The sequence below is a fragment of the Leucopleurus acutus genome (assembly GCF_964270905.1).
Source record: "Leucopleurus acutus genome assembly, chromosome: 11".
Classification (NCBI taxonomy): Eukaryota; Metazoa; Chordata; class Mammalia; order Artiodactyla; family Delphinidae; genus Leucopleurus; species Leucopleurus acutus.
The window spans coordinates 66,134,190-66,157,020 of record NC_139152.1 but is presented as its reverse complement, the minus strand read 5'-3'; the positions used below and the strand labels follow the sequence as shown (position 1 = coordinate 66,157,020).

The following is a 22,831-nucleotide window of genomic DNA, read 5'->3' as shown; positions in this document are numbered from 1 at the left end:
TATGTGAGATAATTAAAAGTGAGAGAATCCTTTCCTCTTTATTACATTTAGTCTTTGAAGAATATGTCTACATAATAGAAACAAATATGGGCTTTTATTATATATAATTTCAAGAAAGGAAGATTTATTTTTCTTGTCAGCTGTTACAAATCCCCTCAACCACACACACACACACACACACACACACGCACACATTTATTTAACATTGGTGAATTAGATTAAGGCCATCTGCTTTCTCACCTTGTTACCTGGTCCATGATTATCATAATATTGAATTTAGAAAACCATCTAAGAAATGGTCCACAGTGGCGTATGCTCCACTTGGGAGGCACAGGCAAGAATCCCAACAGCTCAAGGTAAATCATGGCAACAATTCCATGACAACCACTTTATAGAAGAAACATTTTCCACTCTCTGGAAGGCTGTACTTCCTCTTATTTTGAGGAGGGTAACTTTTTGTCATCTGCCTTTTCAGGGTGGAGATCACATAGCAGTAACTCTTCAGTTCATCTCCTTATCTAAGAGCCAGAGGACAGCGGCCTGTTTGTCTTCTCATAGTTTCATAAAACACTATGCAGTGGGCTCTGAATCTTGCTGAGAATTTCAGTGTCACCTTACTGTGTAAGAGTAGATATTTTGGGTGTGCTACATGCTGACCACGTATGTGATCACACTACATCGTGACAGCTGCCAAAGAAAATTTCCGGTTTCTCCAAAGATGTTGTTAATATCACCCGGCAGTCATTGATCCTATCCCTCTTTTCCACTTCTCAGTCGTTGGACTGGGCTTTTTTTTTTTCCCCCAAGGCCAAAAAACATTTATATACATATGTATACAAAAAATATATACACACATATATATATAAGTATAGAATTTTTTTTATATTGGAGTATAGCCGGTTAACAATGTTGTGATAGTTACAGGTGCACAGCAAAGCGACTCAGCCATACGTATCATGTATCCATTCTCCCTGGACTGGGGTTTCGATTTCTTACTTTGTCCTAAAGTAAGATAATAAGAACTGTATAGATAGTGTATAATAAGTAGGCACCCCTAGTCTCATTAGATAACAGGATAGGCCACTCAGTTTAAAAAAACAAGCCCGGTAAAATTTCAGATAAATGGGCTTTTCATTTCATTGGTCATGTCAATGTAGAATTTCTTTAATTTTATAATACAAAGTGATAATTTGCTTAACAGATGAGAAAAGTGACTATGCGAACTTATTCTTTCAATAAAAGCTTTTAAAACTATGCATTTACATAGGCAGTAAGAAAATAAAGAGGACACTATAGACTTGCAGGCATGGAATCAGAAGTTGTTTTCCTTTAATGCTGAGTTATGCTGACAGTTATCTCTGATAAAAATAAATGGGCCATGTAACAGGAATAATCAGTGGCTGAGAAACATTCTTTGCATCAATCTGAATTGATAGCATTTACCTGATTGAGGGTAGGTAGTAATGAAGCAGTTCAACCTAATTAAAACTTTCTGAGCATTTTTCCCCCTTTCAAAAGTTAGATTTTTATAGGATTTAATTTGCAGGATATGGAAATACAAAGGCATATTTTTGTCATGCCTAAGGGCTGGTTAATAATGCATTCGGATTCAAATCATCTTCCACATTGATAAAACTGACCTACTTTTTCTTTCAGAGAGAAAACGTCTTATGAAATATTTTCACATAAAAAATGTTGCATTTTGGTGTCTTTCTTCTTACATTCTATAATTAAACCTGGCATATCACTCCCAAAAGTTAAATGAAGTTCAGTTCTTTTTCAGGTCTGGGCTTTTTAATGAGTTAGCATCTCTGCTGCCTGAGACAAGTGGCATTCCCTGCTTTGCGTGCCAGAGAATTTTTCTGACAGTAGTAATAATGATGCAGATGTTTTTCTTTGTGGGAATCTTCCAACAATATCCCTAATGAAAACACATGCCTACTTCCTGGCAAATAAAAAAAAATCATTTTTCAAAACAAAAAAATTCAAAGGCCTTCATCCTAAAATGGCAAATATAAACAGTCCGTTATTTTTTTCACATCATTTTTGCTGTGTTCTGTTGTAGCAATAAAGTGATTTTCTTAAACTTTTCTTTCTGGTCTTGATATGGAACCAACTTTTACAAAATCTCATATAGATTCCTAGTAGAGTGGGGATATTTAGAGCCGTAAGATTATAATTAGATCACAGGAGTCAAGCTTTGGGAATTGACTATTGAAATTGATTTGCCGTGCCATCTTGAACCTCATGTCTAGCTCATTTGTTTTCAACAAAGAAATAAATACAGTTGCTCTTAGTATTATGCCCTTAAACTTATGAGTGTAACTTTGTCTGTAGATACGGAAATAATGAAAGATCTGTGTAAATAATCTTAAATCATTTTCTTAGAAAATTGAGGTATAATTGACATGTAATTTGACAAATCTTTTTTTATTTTAAAAATGTGAAATTTTGCAAAAATGCAGATGAGGTTTTTCTAAAATAAAATCTAGATATATTTTGGGGTTTAAGTGAATGTTTGCTGCTGCCCTATCCTCAAAGGAATATTTTAATGTGTTTTCCCCCGAAAAAGAGCCTTTCATCAGTTAGCTTTTAAAAAAGAATTTCCAGTTCAGTGCACAAGAGGTGTCCTTACCCTATTCTTTGTTAAAAATGATATTAAGAAGACTGAACATGAGGTATATTCTCTTAACAGATTTTTAAGTTTGCAATACAGTATTGTTGACTCTAGGCACAGTGTTGTACAGCAGAACTCTAGAATTTATTCATCTTGCTTAATTGAAATTTTATGCCCATTGTTTAGTAATTCCCCATTTTTCCATCCCTCCCCCCACCCCCCGCCACTTGGCAACCACCTTTCCACTCATTGATTCCATTAATTTGATTTAGATACCTCCTGTAAGTGAAATCATAGAGTATTTGTCTTTCTGTGACAGGCTTATTTCACTTAGCGTAAACAAAAGACAAAAGTGTTGGTTGAGGTGGAGAAATTGGAATCCTTACACACTGTTGGTGGGTTGGTGGGAGTGCAAAATGGTGCACCTGCTATGGAAAACAGTATGGAGGGTCCTCAAAAAATTAGAAATAGAACTACCATATGATCCAGCAGCCCCTGTTCTGGGTATTTATCCAAAAGAATTGAAATCAGGATCTTGAAGCGATATTAGCACTTACCCTATTCCTAGGCATTATGCGTGCCTGCAATCATGACAGCTTTATTCCTGACCCACACCCCCAGATGGGGTTCAGGATGGATGAGGACCAGAGATGTCTGTTGTACCCATTGCTTGGTCATTAAAACAAAATAGTGTTTTACATTTACTTGTCTGTGTTAGGAGGACTATGTCAAAATGCCACATCAGATGGGCCACATCAAAATATTCTCATTTTCCACACTTATTTACCACCAGGGGGGTTATTGTGAGCCTCCTTTCTCCCTTCTTGGGTGACTGAGCAATCATAGTCATTAGGACATATAAGTAAACAACTCATCAGAATAGAATGGGAAGGGACCTGAGCAATCTGGATAATTCAGGCCAAATGAATCTGCCATCAGTAGCAGCTTGGTTAAGTTTGTGTGCACCTATGGGTAGGTGCTGTCCACTGTTCCTAAGGGCCAGAAGGCTGTGATGTACCTTTCAGAGAGAATGCTCTTGCTAGATTAACTTTTGTTCAGGCATGAGTTATAGTGCTGTTGGCCTTGAGTTCAATGTTAATTATCAACAATATATATTGAATAAAGTGTCTTTAAACAAAAAGTCACATAAAACAAGCTAATAAATTCATCAATTGATGGAAATGTAACCAGAGGCTCATAGGATCCCAATTCTGAATTTTCCATAGGAGCAGTGGTCCAGTATTTGCTAGTTCAATGTTTGCAGAGACTTTATAGACCATAACTATTGCAACTAACAAGAGTCAGTGGTGGTGTTCATTTTCAATATAGTCAATTCAAGAAGAGAGATGAGGCCTAGGAATGCAGGTGTATAATATAAAGGATCATAATTCATAATTTTCCAGGATACCTAAACATGTGAAACATGACGAAACTATTTTTATAGGTTTCCCAGAGATTACCAAAATGTGCCTCACTGTAGGGTTAGTGTACGCTGAAGGACTTGGTCATAACTGAGACAGTTAAAACTTCTGCCATCTGATAACTTATTTGAGAAAGGACCAAATCTTCTGCTTCTCTATTTTGAAGACTACTTGAAGGCTGCACAGCTACTATCTAAAAAAGTCTTTAAGTGGTGGGTTAGCACATGTTTTAAAAACACTTTCTAAATAGTAGGAGGAACTATGGAACCTTTGGAAAATTTAAGTGATGATGCAATCATTTGGTATTAAAACCCAGACCAGAAGTCAGGATTCTTTTTTACTCATTTTCAGCATGTATCTGCAACCGCTTCCACTCTGAAGCTTCATTTATTAAACAAGCTTTTTTGGTACTGACTTAATTTCAGAAATAATCTGTTAGTAATTTTCACTATTTAATTGTTATAGAAAAATTTATCTATAGCAAGCATTGCTTCCTGTAGTAAGTATAAAAGATCTTTATTTCTGTGTACCACATAAATTGGCAGAAAACCAGATAGGGAATTACTAGAATTATAATTTGTTAATATCTTCTCTTCTTATTGAACTGTCTATAACTCAGTTTTAACTTCATTTAACTTTCAAGTAATCAAAATAGAAAGAAAAAAAGCAAAGCAAAACAAAAATAATTAGTAGATTATGAAATAAGTCACACAATCTGATTCTGTTTTTTTTTTTTTTTTGCATTAGGAGTGAAATTCTGTGGTTCAAAAATCATATGTCTATCTCCAATAGGATTTTTTCTAATTCACATTTTCTTATGAAAATCAGGAGGACCCACTACTTAACATGTCTGTGCCACTAGGATTCTGATGAGTAATGCTTATAGATACAATTTGTTTTTGTGTTTTAATGATCTGGCTCTGATCTAATTGGTAAAATACTGAGTTAAATTATATAGTGTATACTTTCATGCTCAGGAGTTAAAGAAAATCAGGACAAGTCTAATATGAATTTGGCAGTGAATATCCCAAAGTTGATCAGGAAATAATTATAAATAGTCCGTTTCTCTTTTCTATCGATCCCATCCCTTTCATTTTTTATCAGACTTCTAGTTACCAGTAAATGGGCCTGTATTTTCTTGAGTCTATCTGAACAGAAGCAAGAAGAGGTAGGAATCACTAAGTATGAAGTATATAAGCTATAGTAAAAAGGGTAATTGATAAACTCTATCTTTTGGACAGATGATCTATACATGGAGCGCCTTTCATTTTTCAGTCATTTTTTCATAAATACATTTGGCACATTTATAAGATTAAATATGATAGCACCATTAAAATAATGTAGAAGACTAATACATGGCAAAAATATTCCCAGTATTTTAAGTGAAAAATCAGATTATAAAAGGTATGTAATGACTGACTTGATATTGATTTCTTAAAATCAGTAAGTAAAGCAGACTAGAAATAAATCCCCCAAAATGTTAACAGTGGTTATATCCTGGTATGGAATTATAACTGATTCTAATTTCTTGCTTGTACAGTTGTACAAATTTTCTATAGTATATATCGATTACTTTTACTGTCAAATCACTTTTTAAAATTTTATTTCTTTGTATTCCCTGTCTCCTGAATATATTTCATTTGAAAAGGCCTATATATGAGTTATATAAATTCAAATAGATGCCTTGGCTCTATAGGTTAAATATAATACTAAGGCTCAGCTTATAAATTACATAAATAGATGTTGGAACCCCTCAAGACCCTCACATCTTCTCACTCTAAATTTCTCCCAAAGGATAACATATACATAAAGGACTTCATTTGCCAACTAAATAAATAGATAACTCACAAATTATATCTTACAGCCCATATACTTCTTCTAATATTCAGTCCTACATATCTAGCTGTCTACTGAACATTTCTTGGAGATCACACAATGACTCAAACTCATTATCCTGCATCCCTGCCCATGCCAGCAAACTAGACCCCTTTCCATCTTTTCTCACCCAGAGGCTTCCAACACCAAATTCTGTTCAGTTTACTCCTTAATCATATTCACCATTCTACTCTGAATTATATCCAGCATCTCTTGCTTGCCAAACTATAATAGTTTCCTTTTCAACCATGATCCATTTATGATGTCCTAAATATTGCACAGAACATAATTTAACTAAAAATTTTTCATCATTTATCTGAAACTCCAGTCTAACTGTACATCCTGTATTTTTACTGTTACCTCTGGCAACTTTATTAGCTGTAATAATTTTATCTCAATCAACTGAATAATCAGGTTGATTTTTACTGAGTTAAAGTTTTTCTTTACTATTCATTTGATTAGCTGATATGACTCATATGACACTGACAATATACTCCTAATTATCCAAAATGATTAGTTCATTTTCCTGATAAATACCTATTTTAAGAAGTAGAAATTGATTTTACAACTCTTGCAAACTTTTAAGTATGCACGTAAATTTCAACCCTGCTGAGCCAATATCCTAGAACTTTGGAATCCTTCATGAGATTTCACATTGTCTTAATCCAATCATTAAAAAAGGAGACAGATTTTAAGCCCCAAACTTTGTTTGAATTTTACCCAAAGTAAGCAAATAGAGATAATCCAGCCCCTTTGAATGGTGCTATACTAATTGGAAATGACATCTTTCCAAAATTTTGCTCAGGCGTTTCCTGTCACAGGGGACTCCTGCTGTGTAACAACGACAGGACAGGAACAGCTGCCTTAAGGGAATTCTTTTTTAGACAACCATAAGGAAAGAGATTTCTCCCTGATGGCTTGGCCACCTGCCACGTGGACCCTGTGGAAATCATCCATTATTTGTGATCTCATTTTTTCCTTGCAGTTATTAAATAATTTGTACAAAGTATTTGTACTACCTTATGAAAGTTATGTGTGTTAAGAACCCACTAGGAAATATAAACCAATTATAAAAATAAGTAGAGAAATTAATGGTTAATGGCATAGTTTTAAAAATTATAGTCATTCTTCAGTTTTATAGTTTCACAACTAATGCTTCTGCTTTTATATAACAGAATAATTATAATTAGTTGTAAAACTCTACAGAGTATTTTCTGTTCCCTTTGGAAAATGTAAGTATATGGCAGAATCATTTTAATTCACTTACAACAAATGATATAACCAACTTTTGGAAATTTTAAAATTGATGGCGATTCTGAAGACTGTGATGTGTAACATACCAACAGTCCTGATGCCTCCCTACTGAGTTCCTACAGAACTAAAAAAAAGAAGAAGAAAAAAGAAAGGATGTGCCATCCATTTACTGTTAGGCATGAAGGGGCATTTAATCCTCTTTGGGAAGTGATCCCAGGTTATCCTCCTTGAGGGTCCTCTCATCCCTGCCACATCATTTGGGAAGCAGAGTGCTGGAGAACTTTCTTAGTGTGCCCTTCTCATTAGAATTAACCTATAACAGCATTTTAGAAAAAGTTCCTGTCCCTTTATAACTTGGCTAGGAAGATGAGTAGATATTGAAAGGCATCAATTTATCCAAAACGTTCCTTATCTTCATCTCTATCTAAGCATTGGTGATCACTTGCAATTTGAGACTATATTTTCCTTCAGTCTAGTAATACCTTTTTCATAAATTCACTTTAACACACGAGTTAGGTCACAAATGATGGACCATTTCAATTCAGCTTTTCTACTGCTGTAGTCTACTTAGTGCCCTTTAAAGCAGATCACAAATGGCATGTATCACATTGCAGCAGAAAGTCTGAGTTATGGAGTCTCACGTGTGGACTGTGAGAGGTAGACTTGAGATTTCAGTGCTGTTAAGATGGTATCATAGCCAGTGGTCCAGGAGTACTCAGATCCTCTCCTGCATTCTGTCCTTCTTCTCAAGGAGTTACCAACCAAGGAAGCAACGTGAAAGGCCCATAACCAAATAGGAAACAAACGACCACTTTGTTATTAGCATGGAAAGCACCCAAATCCTTTCTAGTATGGCTCTTTCTGGTAAAATATAGATTGGAGAATGAAGTTTGGGTCCTTACATCTAAATGAATCCCCCTTTTTCTCCAGTCTGAATCTGAGATGTCAGGTTTGGCTTAAGGAGGTATTATAGAATAGAAAACGAGAGCAACAGCTACATCTCCTCCAAGCAGGCAACTCCTACCTGAATTCTTGTGACATGGGTGCAGAAAGAGTAGAAGATGGGTCTTGTGGCTCCTAACCCTTTTAGAGACACTGTCAGTAACCCTGGTAAAACCATGGCTTAATACAGTTCTTGGGTGCTGACCAATCATGTGAGCAGATAGGTCTTCCTTCTCTGGGGATATTGAGGCAATAAGTAAGCAGGTGTACAGAGGCCCACACTTGAAAGAGAGGGGTCAGAAATGTTTAGTTACCCCAAATGTCACATATTTTTCAACCTTCAAATTCAGTGATTTTTGTTTTTGTTTTTGATTGTAGGTAATGCCACCATTTCTGGCAAGAATGTCAGTCGACATATTGATTTTACCAGTAATATTGTCAAACGTCTGTTTTAATGACTGAACTCTCTTTTTTTAAATTATTTTTATTTTTTTTATAAATTTTTGGCTGTGTTGGGTCTTTGTTGCTGTGCACAGGCTTTCTCTAGTTGCGTTGAGCAGGGGCTACTCTTTGTTGTGGTGCACAGGCCTCTCATTGCAGTGGCTTTTCTTGTGGAGCACAGGCTCTAGGCACGCGGGTTTCAGTAGTTGTGGCACATGGGCTCAGTAGTTGTGGCTCACGGGCTCTAGGTATGTGGGCTTCAGTAGTGTGGCACACAGGCTTAGTTGCTCCACAGCATGTGGGATCTTCCCAGACCAGGGCTCGAACCCGTGTCCCCTGCATTGGCAGGCAGATTCTTAACCACTGCACCACCAGGGAAGTCTCTGAACTCTCTTTTTAAATCATTTCAACCTAATAGAGATGTATTATCCTTTGCTTCTCTATACCTGTCAGTGTTTTTCTTGGCCAATGGGTGGCGTGTTTTCATCAAAGTTGATGGTCAAAGAGAGATGAAGAAAAAGACATTACCCAAGGTATTTTATTCTTGGATTTTCACAGGATTGATTTGACTCTTGATGGTCTTAATGTAGTAGACATGAATTGTAACCAGTGTGTACCATTTTCTTTTCTTTTCAAAAAATGGTTGGTTCTAGACATTAAATTTTATACCCTAAATTTTGTGGTTTATAGGAATTCTAACACTGTGATTTTAAATGGAACATTTCCACAGTTAGAAAAGCATATGGGAACAATATAGATACATGGATTGCTATAGATTTAAATGTATAACATTTAATTATAGCTGCCATTTTTCCAAAATGGAAGAAAAAATTCAAGGCAAAAATTAGATATTTTTTGAATATCTCTTCCTTAATAGATGAGCCAATTTTCAATTGGTCTGGAACTATTTCTACAAAGCCTCCTAAAATAAGTAGACCATGTGTTTGGTGACGAAATCTCTATTTCTATTTTATTCTAGTCACATCGAGTACAGTATGCACTTTCACATCAGGGCACTCGATTTCTGCATGCATGGACTTCACTAAATGCAATTAAATTTAGAGCCACATATTTATTTTAGATACCTCCCTTGGCCTAAAATTTGCTTTCAGAAAAACTGCCAAGTTTTTATTATAAATACACTGTGGCTTAATATTGTGAATGTTGTCCAACTACCTAGGTGGCCTCTAATTATATAAGGACATGAGGGAGCTCAGTCTTCACTTTTAGTGTTATGAAAATATTTAAGTATTTTAAAATCAAAGTCCACATCAAATAACTTTATTCAACTCTTATCTCAGTTTCCAAATCTGAAAAATCAAGAAATCCATTAAAAAAATTATAGATAGCTATAGATATAAATATCAGTCTTAATACTTACATTGCTTTTTTTCTTATTAAAAAAGTACATTCTTGCTTGCTTTTTAATAAAAACCTACATATAAGAAGCTTTAATTAATATTATAATGTGGTAGGATTTGGACCATGTAATTTTCTCATTTAGACTTTCTCATTCATTTTCTCTAATCTGATCATATGTCTTTCTACTATTTTCCCTCTTGAGGTAACTTGGTTTAATGCCATTTTCATTTTTCACAATGTTGCTGAAAAATTTATTTCTTTTTTCCAGTCACTGATATAGAGAAGTTTATTTAATCTTGATTATAATTCTATTGACATTTTAGTAGCTAGCCCATCTATAATAAGACACTTTGAAAGAGATATTACCATCCATTAAAGTGTATGTTGCTTTCCACACTGATAAACTTTGAGGAATGGGGGCTAATGTTATCTTTTTATTATATTAAATACTTTCTTAAATATCTGTAGTTTTTTTGTGTTTTAAGGTCTTTATTTTAGGTTTCCAAAATAACAATTAAGTTTCTGAATATTTTCATCTCTTAAGAAATATTTTCTGCTTTTTTAAAAATCAGGTTTATTGAAGTATAATTGCCATCGAGTAATATTTCCCCTTTTCAGTGTGCAGTTTCAGAGTTTTAGTAATCCCATACAATCATGTTAACCATAACCTTTATCAAGATACTCGGAACAGTTCCAACACCCCGCAGATTTTCTCATACCTGGAGGTCAATTCATCCCACCCCCAGCTTCTGACAACCTTTGATCTGTTCTCTGTCCTTATTATTTTGCCTTTTCCTGAGTATCATGTAAATGACATCTATAGAGTCTGGCTTCTTTCACTTAGCAACGTGCATTTGAAATTCATCCACATTGTTGCATGTATGAGTAGTTTGTTCCTTTTTATTGCCTAGCAGTATTCCATTGTATGGATGTGCTTCCATTTGATATTCATCCACAGTTGAAGCCTATTGAGTTTTTTCCAGTTTGTGGTGATTATGAATAAAGTGTGCTTGTATCTAATTTTTGTATGAATATACATTTTTTATTTATCTTGGATAAATAGCTAAATGTAGATAAGTGAATCTTACAAGTTTAGGTTTAAATCTGTGGAAGACTATTAATTTGTTTTCTCAAGTGGATGTGCCATTTTCTATTACCACAAGAGTTCTAGTTGTTCAACATTCTTCCACATACTAGGTATTGTCGGGATTTTTAAAAATCTAGATATTCTAATAAGTGTGTACATGTGTCTAATTATGATTTTAATTTGAATTTCCCAGCAACTAATGATGTTGATTATCTTTTCATATTTGCCACCCATACACCTTTCTTGATGACATGCCTGTTCAGATACTTTACCCAAGTTTTAATTGGGTTGTTTTCTTGTTATTGACTTTTGAAAACTCTTTCTATATTCTGGCTAGAAGGCCATCATCAGCTATGTGTTTTGCAAGTATTTCCTCTTAGTCAGCTTGTCTTTTCATATTCCTAACAGTGTTTTTCCAAGAGTTAGTTTCTGCATCTTTTTTTTACTGTGACTTTAGTCTATCCTCTCTTAGTTTCTAAACCCTCATATTAACAAATTTGCTTTGATTTCTAATGAAAAAATTGTAACTTTTGGAATTGGAAGAGGCTAGAAGAAAACAGGCTGTAAATATAGCATAGTTCTGTATAACATTTACTTGAGTAATGTAGCAATGAGGAATTCTCTTGGCTGAAAGTAGGAGAAAATCCAACTTCAGTGGCTGAAACAGATAGACTGTTTTTCTTCATTAGTTAGTTTAGAGTAGGCAGCTGCTCACAGGGATTCAGGAGCTCCAAGTGATCAGAGCTGATGTCTATGTGTTTCCCTGGCCTTTCTCTTGCAGTTACAGGTTGCTACTACAGCTGATAATATCTACAATCAGGATGAGAAATAGAGGTGGGGAAACAGACAGTGTTTATACCAAAACAGCAACACTTTCATAGAAGCCTCTCATCTACTTCCAGTTGAATTCTCGCTGGACAGAACTGGGTCATGTGGCCAGGCAGTGCTGGGAGGAGGGAGTGGAAAATGGGGGTGGGGTAAGGTGAGCCTAAGTAGTGTTTGCCTCACGCAGCAACTTTAAATAACATCAAAATACAAGAGTCAACACAGCTATCTGCAAGAAGCGGAAGACAGAACAATCAGAATCTAGTTTTGAACTCAAAGTTTTTTCCGCACTTCTCACCAAGCAGCTAAATTCTAAAGGCATTGTTCCAATCAAATCTCAGACACGCATATAATAGTAACAATAGAAATATAGCAGCTATTATAATAAAAGTATAAGAATAACAGGTTATGGTTCATGAAGCCACATACTTTGTCTTCTTTGGCTGACTCTTGAAGGTAGCATTTTACATAGTAGAAAACTAAGGTGCACAGATAGTAGGTCCCTTAAAGTCATATAGAAAAGGAGTAAAGGGCAAGAAACTGATGACATAGATTTGTCACCCCTTTCCTACATCTCTGTACCAATCAGGATTTTCAAGATCAAGAGGAATGATTCAGTGTAAAGTTTATATTGTGATATTGTCTACATAGTCTATGATAAATGAGAGCTAAGAAGCAAGAATCATCTTGCACTTGAATTTTAGCTGTTTGTTTTAACTCTAACTGGCAATTCTGTTGTAAATTTGGTCCACAAGAGAAGCTTTTATGACATTTGTACTTGATATTCTCCCAGTGACAAACTTTCCATCCAGAAAAGATAGGCTATCTGCTTTTTAATATAAAGAAAAGTAAAATTTAAACTATTCACTTAAAATATTTTAAAACACTCCTTCTATAATGAACATTAATACTAATTCAAAGTTTTAGAAACAGCCAATATATTTTTTTTCATATTTTGGCCCAGGTGCCTAACCTACTGACTAGAATAGCTTGTAAGTAAATATTAGTTGAATGAATGAATAAGTGGATCTTTTTGAACCAACTCACCACAATTCCACTGCCTTTATTGAATTGATCTGTATTTGTAAATTTTCAATAGCTTAGAATAGCTTCTAAATATACAAAATGCTATTGAATTTGTGGGATTTATTCAAGGTTAGGAAATTATTGACTAAGATGTAAACTAAAACTCTATACAAGAGTTTTTATAAATTATTTGACTTTCACTAGGAATTAAACCCATAGTATCCAATGGAATGTGCTTAGAAATGCTGTAGGTAAGGTTGCCAGACATTTGGGGACCCAAAAGATTCAGAGGACCATAAGCCCCATGCACTGTCCCTTGAAGAAGCTCATACAACCATTTTCTGTCTTCCCTTCAGAAACTTTCTCAGGGTATCTGGGAAATACTTTAGCTTTCCATAACACCTTTCTTCAAAATTTTATACTTTTACAATTGTCCTTGAAAAGTAAGATAGGCAGGGATAGGTTTTGCCCCTTAGGAAGTAAAAAGCTAAGAAACGTTCCTAAGATGACATAGCTAATGGAAGTAGAATTAATATCTCCAAGTTTTGACTTGACTCTATAACTAGACCATGACCTTTTTAGCTCACTTTTGAAAACCAAGTATCAGAATCTATTGTATTTTATAGGAAAAAAGACTGACAATAACACTGGATTTATTTCACTTAATCTTAGTATGTTATAACCAGAAAAGAGGATTGAAATGCTGTTTCACTTTCATTTGGAGTTGGTGCATTTGTTGGTTTCAGAATCGTATTGTTGATTGGCAGCCACCACTTGTATAGGTGGTAGACACCGTATAAAACCCAGAAACTTTTATGCAAAATATAAGTACTTGTGACACCTGCACATCTGTTTCAACACATGCTGCCAAAATAGTAGTGGTCCGATGTTGTCTCAATATAAGAAAACCTGATGTGGTTAAAAGAGGAAACATTTGGGAGGCAACTGGATATCAATTTCTGTACCAAATTGGCCACTAACTAGCTGTGCAGTTGTGGTTTTGTTATCATCTCCATGGCTGTTTTCTTGTGTGTAGAATGCCTGAATCACAAGTTGTGAGAATTAAATGAACTCATAAATATAAAACGCTTGGCACTACTCTTGGCCTACAGTAAGTCCTTGTTAAATGTGCACCAGAATCATATTTGACTCCAAAAATTATTTACTGAACATTTACGAGACCCTTCACTCAGTGCGATACAAGTGTTGTTTTATAGCTCACTAATTATTACACATCAAAAGAAAATATATAGCTTGATTCATTAGTTCAGGGTTTCACAATCTCAGCATCATTGACGTTTTGGCAGATAATTCATTATTGTGGGGAGCTGCCTTGAGCATTGTAGGGTGTTTAGCAGCATCCTGGCTACTGGGCATGTCGACTACTAGATGCCAGCAGCACCATCCCTCTCCCCATTTGTGACAACCCAAAATGTCTCCAGACATTGCCCAGTGTCTCCTGGAGGCGGGGGCAAAATTCCCCTAGTTGAGAACTACAGTCTTTGATCAGTTCTTTCTAAAAGTGTTCATAGACTCCTAGTCCTAGAGGATTCTTCCTCAAAGATCCCAGGGTCAAATACATTGGGAAACATTAAATAATAATGATAATAGTAATGATAATAACTAATTTTTTATGCACTTACTACATCCTACAAACTGTTCTTATCTTATTGAATCTTCACAACAGACCTAGAAGTTAATTGATGCCTTAAGCACATTTTTCAAATGCAAAAATTGAGCCCCAGAGAAATGAAGTAACTGACAAAAATCATACAATTAATAAGTGGCCCAGGGTTTGTTTCCAAGTCATCTCCAGAGCCTGTGCAATTATCTACATATAGTACTACTTCTTGCATAGCACGTTTTTAAGTTCACAGTTCAAATTGGGGTGTTAAGGATAATTAGTCTTAATTTGTATTTGCTTTATCTCAGGCTCTTACAAAATTAGTTTTTCTTCTGTGCTTCAGTTTTCCTCATTTTTGTTTTTTATTGAAGTATAATTGACATATATTAGTTTCAGATGTACAACATAGCAATTTAATATTTGTATACCTTGTGAAATAATCACTACAGTAAGTCTAGTTTAAATCCATAACCATGAATAGTTACAATTTTTTTTCCTTGTGATGAGAACTTTTATGATTTACTCTCTTAGTAACTTTCAAATATGCAACACAGTATTATTAACTGTAGTCACCATGCTGTCCACCGTATTCCCATGACTTATTTTGTAACTGAAGTTTGTACCTTTTTGCCCACTCCCAACTCCCCTCTCTGGCAACCACCAATTCATTTCCTGTATCTATGAGCTTGGTTTTATTTGTTTGTTTGTTTTGTTTTTTTTAGATTCCACATATAAGTGAGATCATGTATTTATCTTTCTCTGTCTGACTTATTTCACTTAGCATAATGCCTCCAAGATCCATCTACATTGTTATGAGTAACAAGATTTTACTCTTTATTTTTTTTTTGGCTGACTAGTGTACCATTGCATGTATATACCATATCTTCTTTTTCTATTTATCCACTGATGTCCACTTAGGTTGTTTCCATACCTTGGCTCCCCTAAATAATGCTGCAGTGAACATGGGTGTGCATATATCTTTTCAAGTTAGTGTTTTCATTTTCTTTGGATAAATACCCAGAAGTGAAATTACTGGATCATATGGTAATTCTATTTTTAATTTTTTGAGGAACCTCCATAATGCTTTCCATAGTGGTGCACTAATTTACAATGGCACCAACAGTACATGAGGGTTTCCTTTTCTCCACATCCTCTCCAACACTTATTTCTTGTCTTTTTGGTAATAGCCATTCTGACAGGTATGAGGTGATATCTCATTATGGTTTTGATTTGCATCCCGTGATGGTTAGTGATGTTGAGCATATTTTCATGTGTCTCTTGGCCATCTGTATGTCTTCTCTGGAAAAATATTCAGATCCTCTACCCATTTTTATATTGGATTGTTTCATTTTTGTTTTTGCTGTTGGATGAGTTTTTCATATATTTTGGATATTAACCTCTTATCAGATATATGATTTGCAAATGTTTTCGCCCATTGAGTAGGTCGCTTTTGCATTTTGTTGATGATTTCCCTTGCTGTGTAGAAGCTTTTTAACTTGATGTAGACCCATTTGTTTATTTTTGCTTTTGTTGTCTTTGCTTTTAGAGTCAGATCCAAAAAATAATCTTTAAGATTGATATCAAGGATCTACCACCTATGTGTTCTTCTAGGAGTTTTATGGTTTCAGGTCTAACATTCAAGTGTTTAATCCATTTTGAATTAATTTTTGTGTATGGTCCAAGATAATAGTTTAGTTTAATTCTTTTGCATGTGGCTGTCCAGTTTTCTCAACACCATTTATTGGAGAGACTGTCCTTTCCCTATTGTATATTCTTGCTTCCTTTGTCATAAGTTAATTGACCATACATGTATGGGTTTATTTTTGGGCTCTCCATTCTGTCCTATTGATCTATGTGTCTGTTTTTATACCAATATCATATGGTTTTGAGTACTACAGCTTTGTAATATAGTTGGAAAACAAGGAGTGTGATGCCTCCAGCTTTGTCCTCCTTTTTCAAGATTGCTTTGTCTATTCAGGTCTTTTGTGGTTCCATATAAATTTTACGATTGTGTTCTATTTCTGTGAAATATGCCGTTGGAATTTTGTTAAGAATTGCATTGAATCTGTAGATTGTTCTAGGTGACATGGTCATTTTAACAATATTAATTCTTCCAGTCCATGAGTACAGAATATCTTTTCATTTATTTGTGGCTTCTTCAATTTCTTTCGTCGACATCTTATTAGTTTTCAGTGTACAGGCCTTTCACCTCCTTGGTTAAAAAAAAGTAGTTTTTCTTTTAATCAATTGATGACAACCATTCCTCCTCCCCCAATTATTTGCTACATGATTGTCCTCATAAACATCCTTGAATGCAAACAAACACGTCACTCCTCCGGAAAAGATGACCACAATGACTCCAGACAAACTCAGTTGGCCAGGAGCCAAGGAGGGAGAAATTTACTCTGCTTGGGGAAGGCAGAGAATGTTTAACAGCGAAGACAATATTTGAATTAAGCCTTTAATGATTGTGTTAAACTTAGATAAATAAGAGTCTTCCTGATGGAAGGGCTTTCCAAACAGAACATACAGCATGTGCAAAAGCCTGGGCAACTAAGAGGGTACGATATGTTTGGGTAATGCTCAGGGAGGAGAAAAGGAAGTAGGAAAACAAGACGAAAGAGGAGGCTGTGCTCTGCATTATTTTCACTAGCTTGACTTTTGTAAGAATTTGACTTTGCAACCTTTACTGTAAGGGCAGCAGACAGCCAAGAGCACAGCAGCAGTATGGTCAGGTAGGTACTTGATGTTGATAACTAAAGTCTATAGTGTTTTGGTGATAGAGAGACCCAATTAAGACACTAATTCCGTGCTTCGAGCAACAGATAATAAATAAGTTAGGATGGAGCAAACGGGTCAGATTTGAGAAAGTTTATTAACAAGAGAAACAGGCAAACAGGCTGGAGAAAATCCTCCTCTTAAATGGGCTGTAAGAGCAAGTAAGTGGCATTTATTTGTGGAAGGACCATTTCTGTGAAACAAAACGATACACTTTCAAGGAAATAACATGGAAACATGTTTAGCAGTTATTTTGGTAACCTAAAGAATTTGCATGAACAGGTCCCAGTTCCACAAAATGGTCTTCTGGAAACTTGCTCTCTTCCTGTTCAGATTTCCCACAGAAACTGAATACCCCAGTTATTTAGTGGAAACATAAGGATTAAAGGTGGATCCTCAGTAGTGCTCCTACCTTTCTACTCCAGACCACTTTGTCTTTCTCCTCCTAAATATGCTACCTGGGAAAGATGAATCAGCATTAGTGGAGATTCAACCAAATATATTTGAGACATGAGCCAATAAAAAATGTTGGGAAATCAGTCCCAGACATTCAATGAATGGTTGTTGAATGGATGAATTAATCAAATTTTGAATTCATCTTAATAATTTTTGACTTAAGCATATAAAATAAGATCAATAGAAAGGAAAAAATCTTCAATTAAAATTCTCCTGTTTCATCTTTTACTGATGTAGCTAATAGGTCACTCCTGAAAAATACTCCAGCATAATACCAAATGGACTTTTACCTCTGTGCCTTATGCAATAGATATTTACAAATTTATTATTTAAATCTTCAAAATGAGCATATAATCAAGCATATTTAATCGTGTTATTTTTTCAAAATATCTTCTTCAAACTATCCTTTAGAAGTCATCCTCTATACTTCAGTTTATTTAAAATTGAGCAATTTATTTTACTACTGATTTCCTAACCCCCCCCATCCCTGGTAGTTTAAAGGAAAAACAGTTTTTCTGTTATGTTTCAACAATTTGTATAGTTGTGTCTAGAATCATAATTAGTAATAATACCTGCTGTCTAAGGAGTACCTGCTGTGGATGGCGTTTTGAAAGTATTCTTTCAAAGAAAAATAACCATACTGGCCGGGACAACCCCCATCTTCTTGAGGTGCATTGGGCAAGCCGGCGGTGCTGGGGAGGGGAGATGTTGCGGTCGCTGTTAGTGACCCTGTGGCGCGTCTCTGTGGGACCGGGAACTTAAAGATAGCCAGAATGGCAGAAAATGGTGATAATGAAAAAATGGCTGCTCTGGAGGCCAAAATCTGTCATCAAATCGAGCATTATTTTGGTGACTTCAATTTTCCATGCAACAAATTTTTAAAGGAACAGATCAAACTGGGTGAAGGCTGGGTACCTTTGGAGATAATGATAAAATTTAATAGGTTAAACCGTCTAACAACAGACTTTAATGTAATAGTAGAAGCATTGAGCAAATCAAAGGCAGAACTCATGCAAATAAGTGAAGCAGAACTCATGGAAATAAGTGAAGATAAACTAAAATTAGAAGATCTCCAAGCAAACCCTTCCCTGAAGTGACTGATGAGTATAAAACTGATGTAAAAAACAGATCTGTTTATATTAAAGGCTTCCCAATTGATGCAACCCTTGATGACATAAAAGAATGGTTGGAAGATAAAGGTCAGGTACTAAATATTAAGATGAGAAGAACATTGCACAAAGTATTTAAGGGATCAATATTTGCTGTATTTGATACCATTGAATCTGCTAAGAAGTTTGTTGAGACCCCTGGCCAGAAGTACAAAGACACAAAGACCTGCTAATACTTTTCAAGGACTATTACTTTACAGAGAAAAATGAAGAAAGAAAGCAAAATATAATAGAAGCTAAATTATGAGCTAAACACGAGCAAGAAGAAAAACAAAAGTTAGCAGAAAATGCTGAAATGAAATCTCTAGAAGAAAAGATTGGCTGCTTGCTGAAATTCTCGGGGGACTTAGATGATCAGATGTGTAGAGAAGATTTACATGTCCTTTTCTCAATCATGGTGAAATAAAATGGATAGACTTTGTCAGAGGAGCCAAAGAGGAAATAATTCTGTTTAAAGAAAAAGCTATGGAAAGCAAAAGACGCAAATAATGGTAACCTACAATTAAGGAACAAAGAGGTCACCTGGGAAGTTCTAGAGAGATGTGGAAAAAGAAGCATTGAAAAAAATAGTGGAAGATCAACAAGAATCCCTAAACAAATAGAAGTCAGAAGGTCGCAGGTTTAAAGGAAAAGGAAAAGGAAATAAAGCTGCCCAGATTGGGTCTGCTAAAGGAAAAGTACAGTTTCAGGGCAAGAAAACTAAATTTGATAGTGATGATGAATATGATGAAAATGGTGCACCTAGACCAGTAAAAAGAGCAAGAGAAGAAACGGACAAAGAACTTCATCTAGACAACAGAAAACAGGGCTTCCCTGGTGGCGCAGTGGTTGAGAGTCTGCCTGCCGATGCAGGAGTCACGGGTTCGTGTCCCGGTCTGGGAAGATCCCACATGCCGCGGAGCGGCTGGGCCCGTGAGCCATGGCCGCTGAGCCTGCGTGTCTGGAGCCTGTGCTCCGCGACGGGAGAGGCCGCAACAGTGAGAGGCCCACGTACCGCAAAAAAATAATAATGATAATACAACAGAAAACAGAAAATGGTGCCAAAGACCAGTAATTTAGTAAACATTTTTTATTCATTTTAATTAGATTTTAAGCTGCTTTTGTCTTTGGAGGCTTTTAAACAGAAAACCGAATTAGGTCCACTTCAATGTCTACCTGTAAGAAAGGAAAATTTTTTTGTTGTTTAACTTGTCTTTTTGTTGTTGTTATCCAAACGAGTATGTTTTTATGTATAATTCTGTTTGTGTTCTTTCAGATTATTCAAATATCAAAAGAAACATTCTTTCACTAAATTGCCTTTGTAATTTGAGAATGTGTTAGTACAAAGTAATAAACTGTATACTGCATAAAAAAAAAAAGAAACAAACAACCATACTAAATAAATATTCTTTACCCATTTTTCAGATGGGCAAAAAGAGCATCAAAGTGGTAAAGCAGTTCAACCAAGACCTCATAGTTCCCCAATTGTATTATAAGGCTCAAACGTAGGTCCGTTAGTCAGCAAAACCTGTATGCTTTCTATGACATCATTCTGGGTCCAGATTTTACCCCCCATTTTTTCTATTTCATCTAAATGTTAACATGAACCCATAGTTGATATGTTGTTCTGTATTACTAATTCCAAGAATCTCTTACTTTACTTGTCTTTGCTCCTGAATCTCTATAGTTATGAATTATGAATGTGTATCAGTAACACATTCCAACTTGCATACCTTCCAACATTCAAGGAAAAGATATTGTAATCCCAGCTCTGTGGAATATTAACTTAGAAAACTATTTTTAAAGTGTTACCTAGATTCAGGAAATAACTATATACATTATTTTTATTACGTATTTGAGAGATAGAACTATAAATAATGGTAAAAATTTTTACCAACAGCGGTTTTTATAAAACCAAATATAAAAGCTTTATTACTTGATAAACATGGATAGCCAAATTAAAAAGTGAATAAAAGTGATTGCCCTCTCTTCTCTGCCCTAACCACCACCTGCCCGCTCCCCCCCCCCCCCAAAAAAATAGGAGGGATTTTTGGTCCAAATCATCAGGATAATTGATTCAAAGCTATTTCACTTTGTGATAGGGAACTTCTGTCTTACAATGAAAACTTATTGTCCTATCTGCAATGAAAGAATTGATATTCTTAATGTTCTTACACGTTCTTTTTTTATGTGAACATTTTAGGTGTATCAATATATGCATGAAACGATAACTGTTAATGGCTGTCCTGAATTCCGTGCCAGGGCCACAGCAAAGGTAAGACTTGAGTAACTTTAAAAATATACTTAACCCCAGTGATCTAGTAATTGATTGTGCGCGTGTGTGTTTCAGGTATTCTCGTGTGTACACTGTAAGAGAATTTAGACATCAGTGGCAGCCCAGAGTCTAGAACCAGTACTACTTCCCAGGTAAAAATCCTAATGGAAAATTGAACGTTTCTGCTGCTTCTGTAGCTTAAGAAAGGAGAATGATTTCATTAAACTCACTGAATGTTCATTTGGCACAAGCAAATCTGCTGGTTCATTGTATAAATACTTCTTGGTTTTCTGACACATTCCTCTGATCCAAAAGAACCTGTTCCCTATTCAACGCATGAAGATTTGTACAAGTCTAAAAGTTTGACTCAAGCTAGACATGACGAGAACTCACCTGATACCCACTGATGCAGGATTCTTCCATATACTCAGCAGAGTAGCTGAATGAATATGATGTTGACCTAAAGGGAAGGTCTGTTACCTGTTTTGGTAGTGACCACATTTGCTCTTGAAAAACTCAAATCCAGAGATTGCAGAGACCTTCCGAATGAAAATGTTACAGCAGTAGGATCATGAAATTATCTGGGAAACAGACCATAGGAAGTAATAGTTTTAAACTAAAATCACTAATGCAGTTCTTACTTTACAAGTACAGAAATGTTATAATAGATACACATTTGCTTTTTAAAAGCTTTTCTCTTTCTAATATGTGTAAGAAATAAGAACTGCTGAAAATAATCAGAATTTTCCATTTAATTCTTTTGTGTTACATCACCGCTTGTTTGGTTTCTCTCCTGATTTTTTCAGTTTTCATTCTGTAACTGAACACTATAGATTTGTGATTTTTTTGTTTTTTGATTTTTTTTAACCCAGGCAAAAAGAGGGTATTATTATCATTACATCATGCTTTGCTTGTACTGAAGTGGAACACACACAGAAAAATGATCCCTACATGGTTTAATTAAGGGGAAAGTGAATTATGTAGTGTTTTACCATTCTCATTTCTTATTCATGTAGAACAGCAGGATAGCAGCATAATGTTGCAATAGCACAATATTTTCTGGTTGTTTCTGGGCTGTCTGCATTGCATCCATGTCAGCCATTAAAATCTATGCATGACAGCAAGGTTTGCATGAGCAAATGCATGTAGCTAAAAGCAAGCCATTATTTCCATATCATTCACTATCTTTCACTAAATGCAGACAGTAGCATAATGCTAAATTGATGTGATAATGCTGTGTGTGGAAAAGAATGTACAGTCGTTGGGGATCAATATTTTCACAGTGTTGAGTAAATCACTTTATAGTAGGTATCTAACCAACTGTGGTTAAGGCAGTTTACCAGAGGTGGAAAATAAGAAGCAGGCAGAAGAATCTTTTCTTGATAGAAACTATTTTAATCTTCTCTGTGGAGGGGAGGGGGGTGAAAACTAATGGTAAGTTGTTTCCTTCAACTTATTGTTTAAATTAATATATATGAATTTTAAAATAAAGTTATATCCATATTAAATGATATTTTGTACATCTAGGTATAAAACCATGGAGTGCTCATTTTGCCTACGTTACTGCAGTAGTTGAAATATTAATGTAAAATATAGGGGAAAAAAACCTGTGCCAGATAAGAGGACCTCTCATAATAATATGGAATATTGATATGAAATAATTATAATCTGTTTGAATCTATTATTTTCTTTTAGCTTTT

General features: G+C 35.2%; 1 protein-coding gene and 1 pseudogene across 5 annotated transcripts in view; both read left to right on the top strand.

Annotated features, from left to right (window-relative positions):
* Positions 1–22,831, top strand: part of LIN7A (lin-7 homolog A, crumbs cell polarity complex component) — a 280,103-nt gene that overhangs the window by 69,947 nt on the left and 187,325 nt on the right. For all 4 annotated transcript variants that reach the window (XM_082850022.1, XM_082850021.1, XM_082850023.1 and 1 more), the window contains exon 3: positions 21,060–21,131. In XM_082850022.1, the coding sequence (XP_082706148.1) occupies positions 21,060–21,131 (72 nt within the window). The remainder of the gene's footprint in view (positions 1–21,059; positions 21,132–22,831) is intronic.
* Positions 18,416–20,168, top strand: LOC309968275 (lupus La protein homolog; annotated as a pseudogene). The gene is made up of 2 exons: positions 18,416–19,854; positions 20,133–20,168. The product of its transcript is annotated as a lupus La protein homolog (transcript).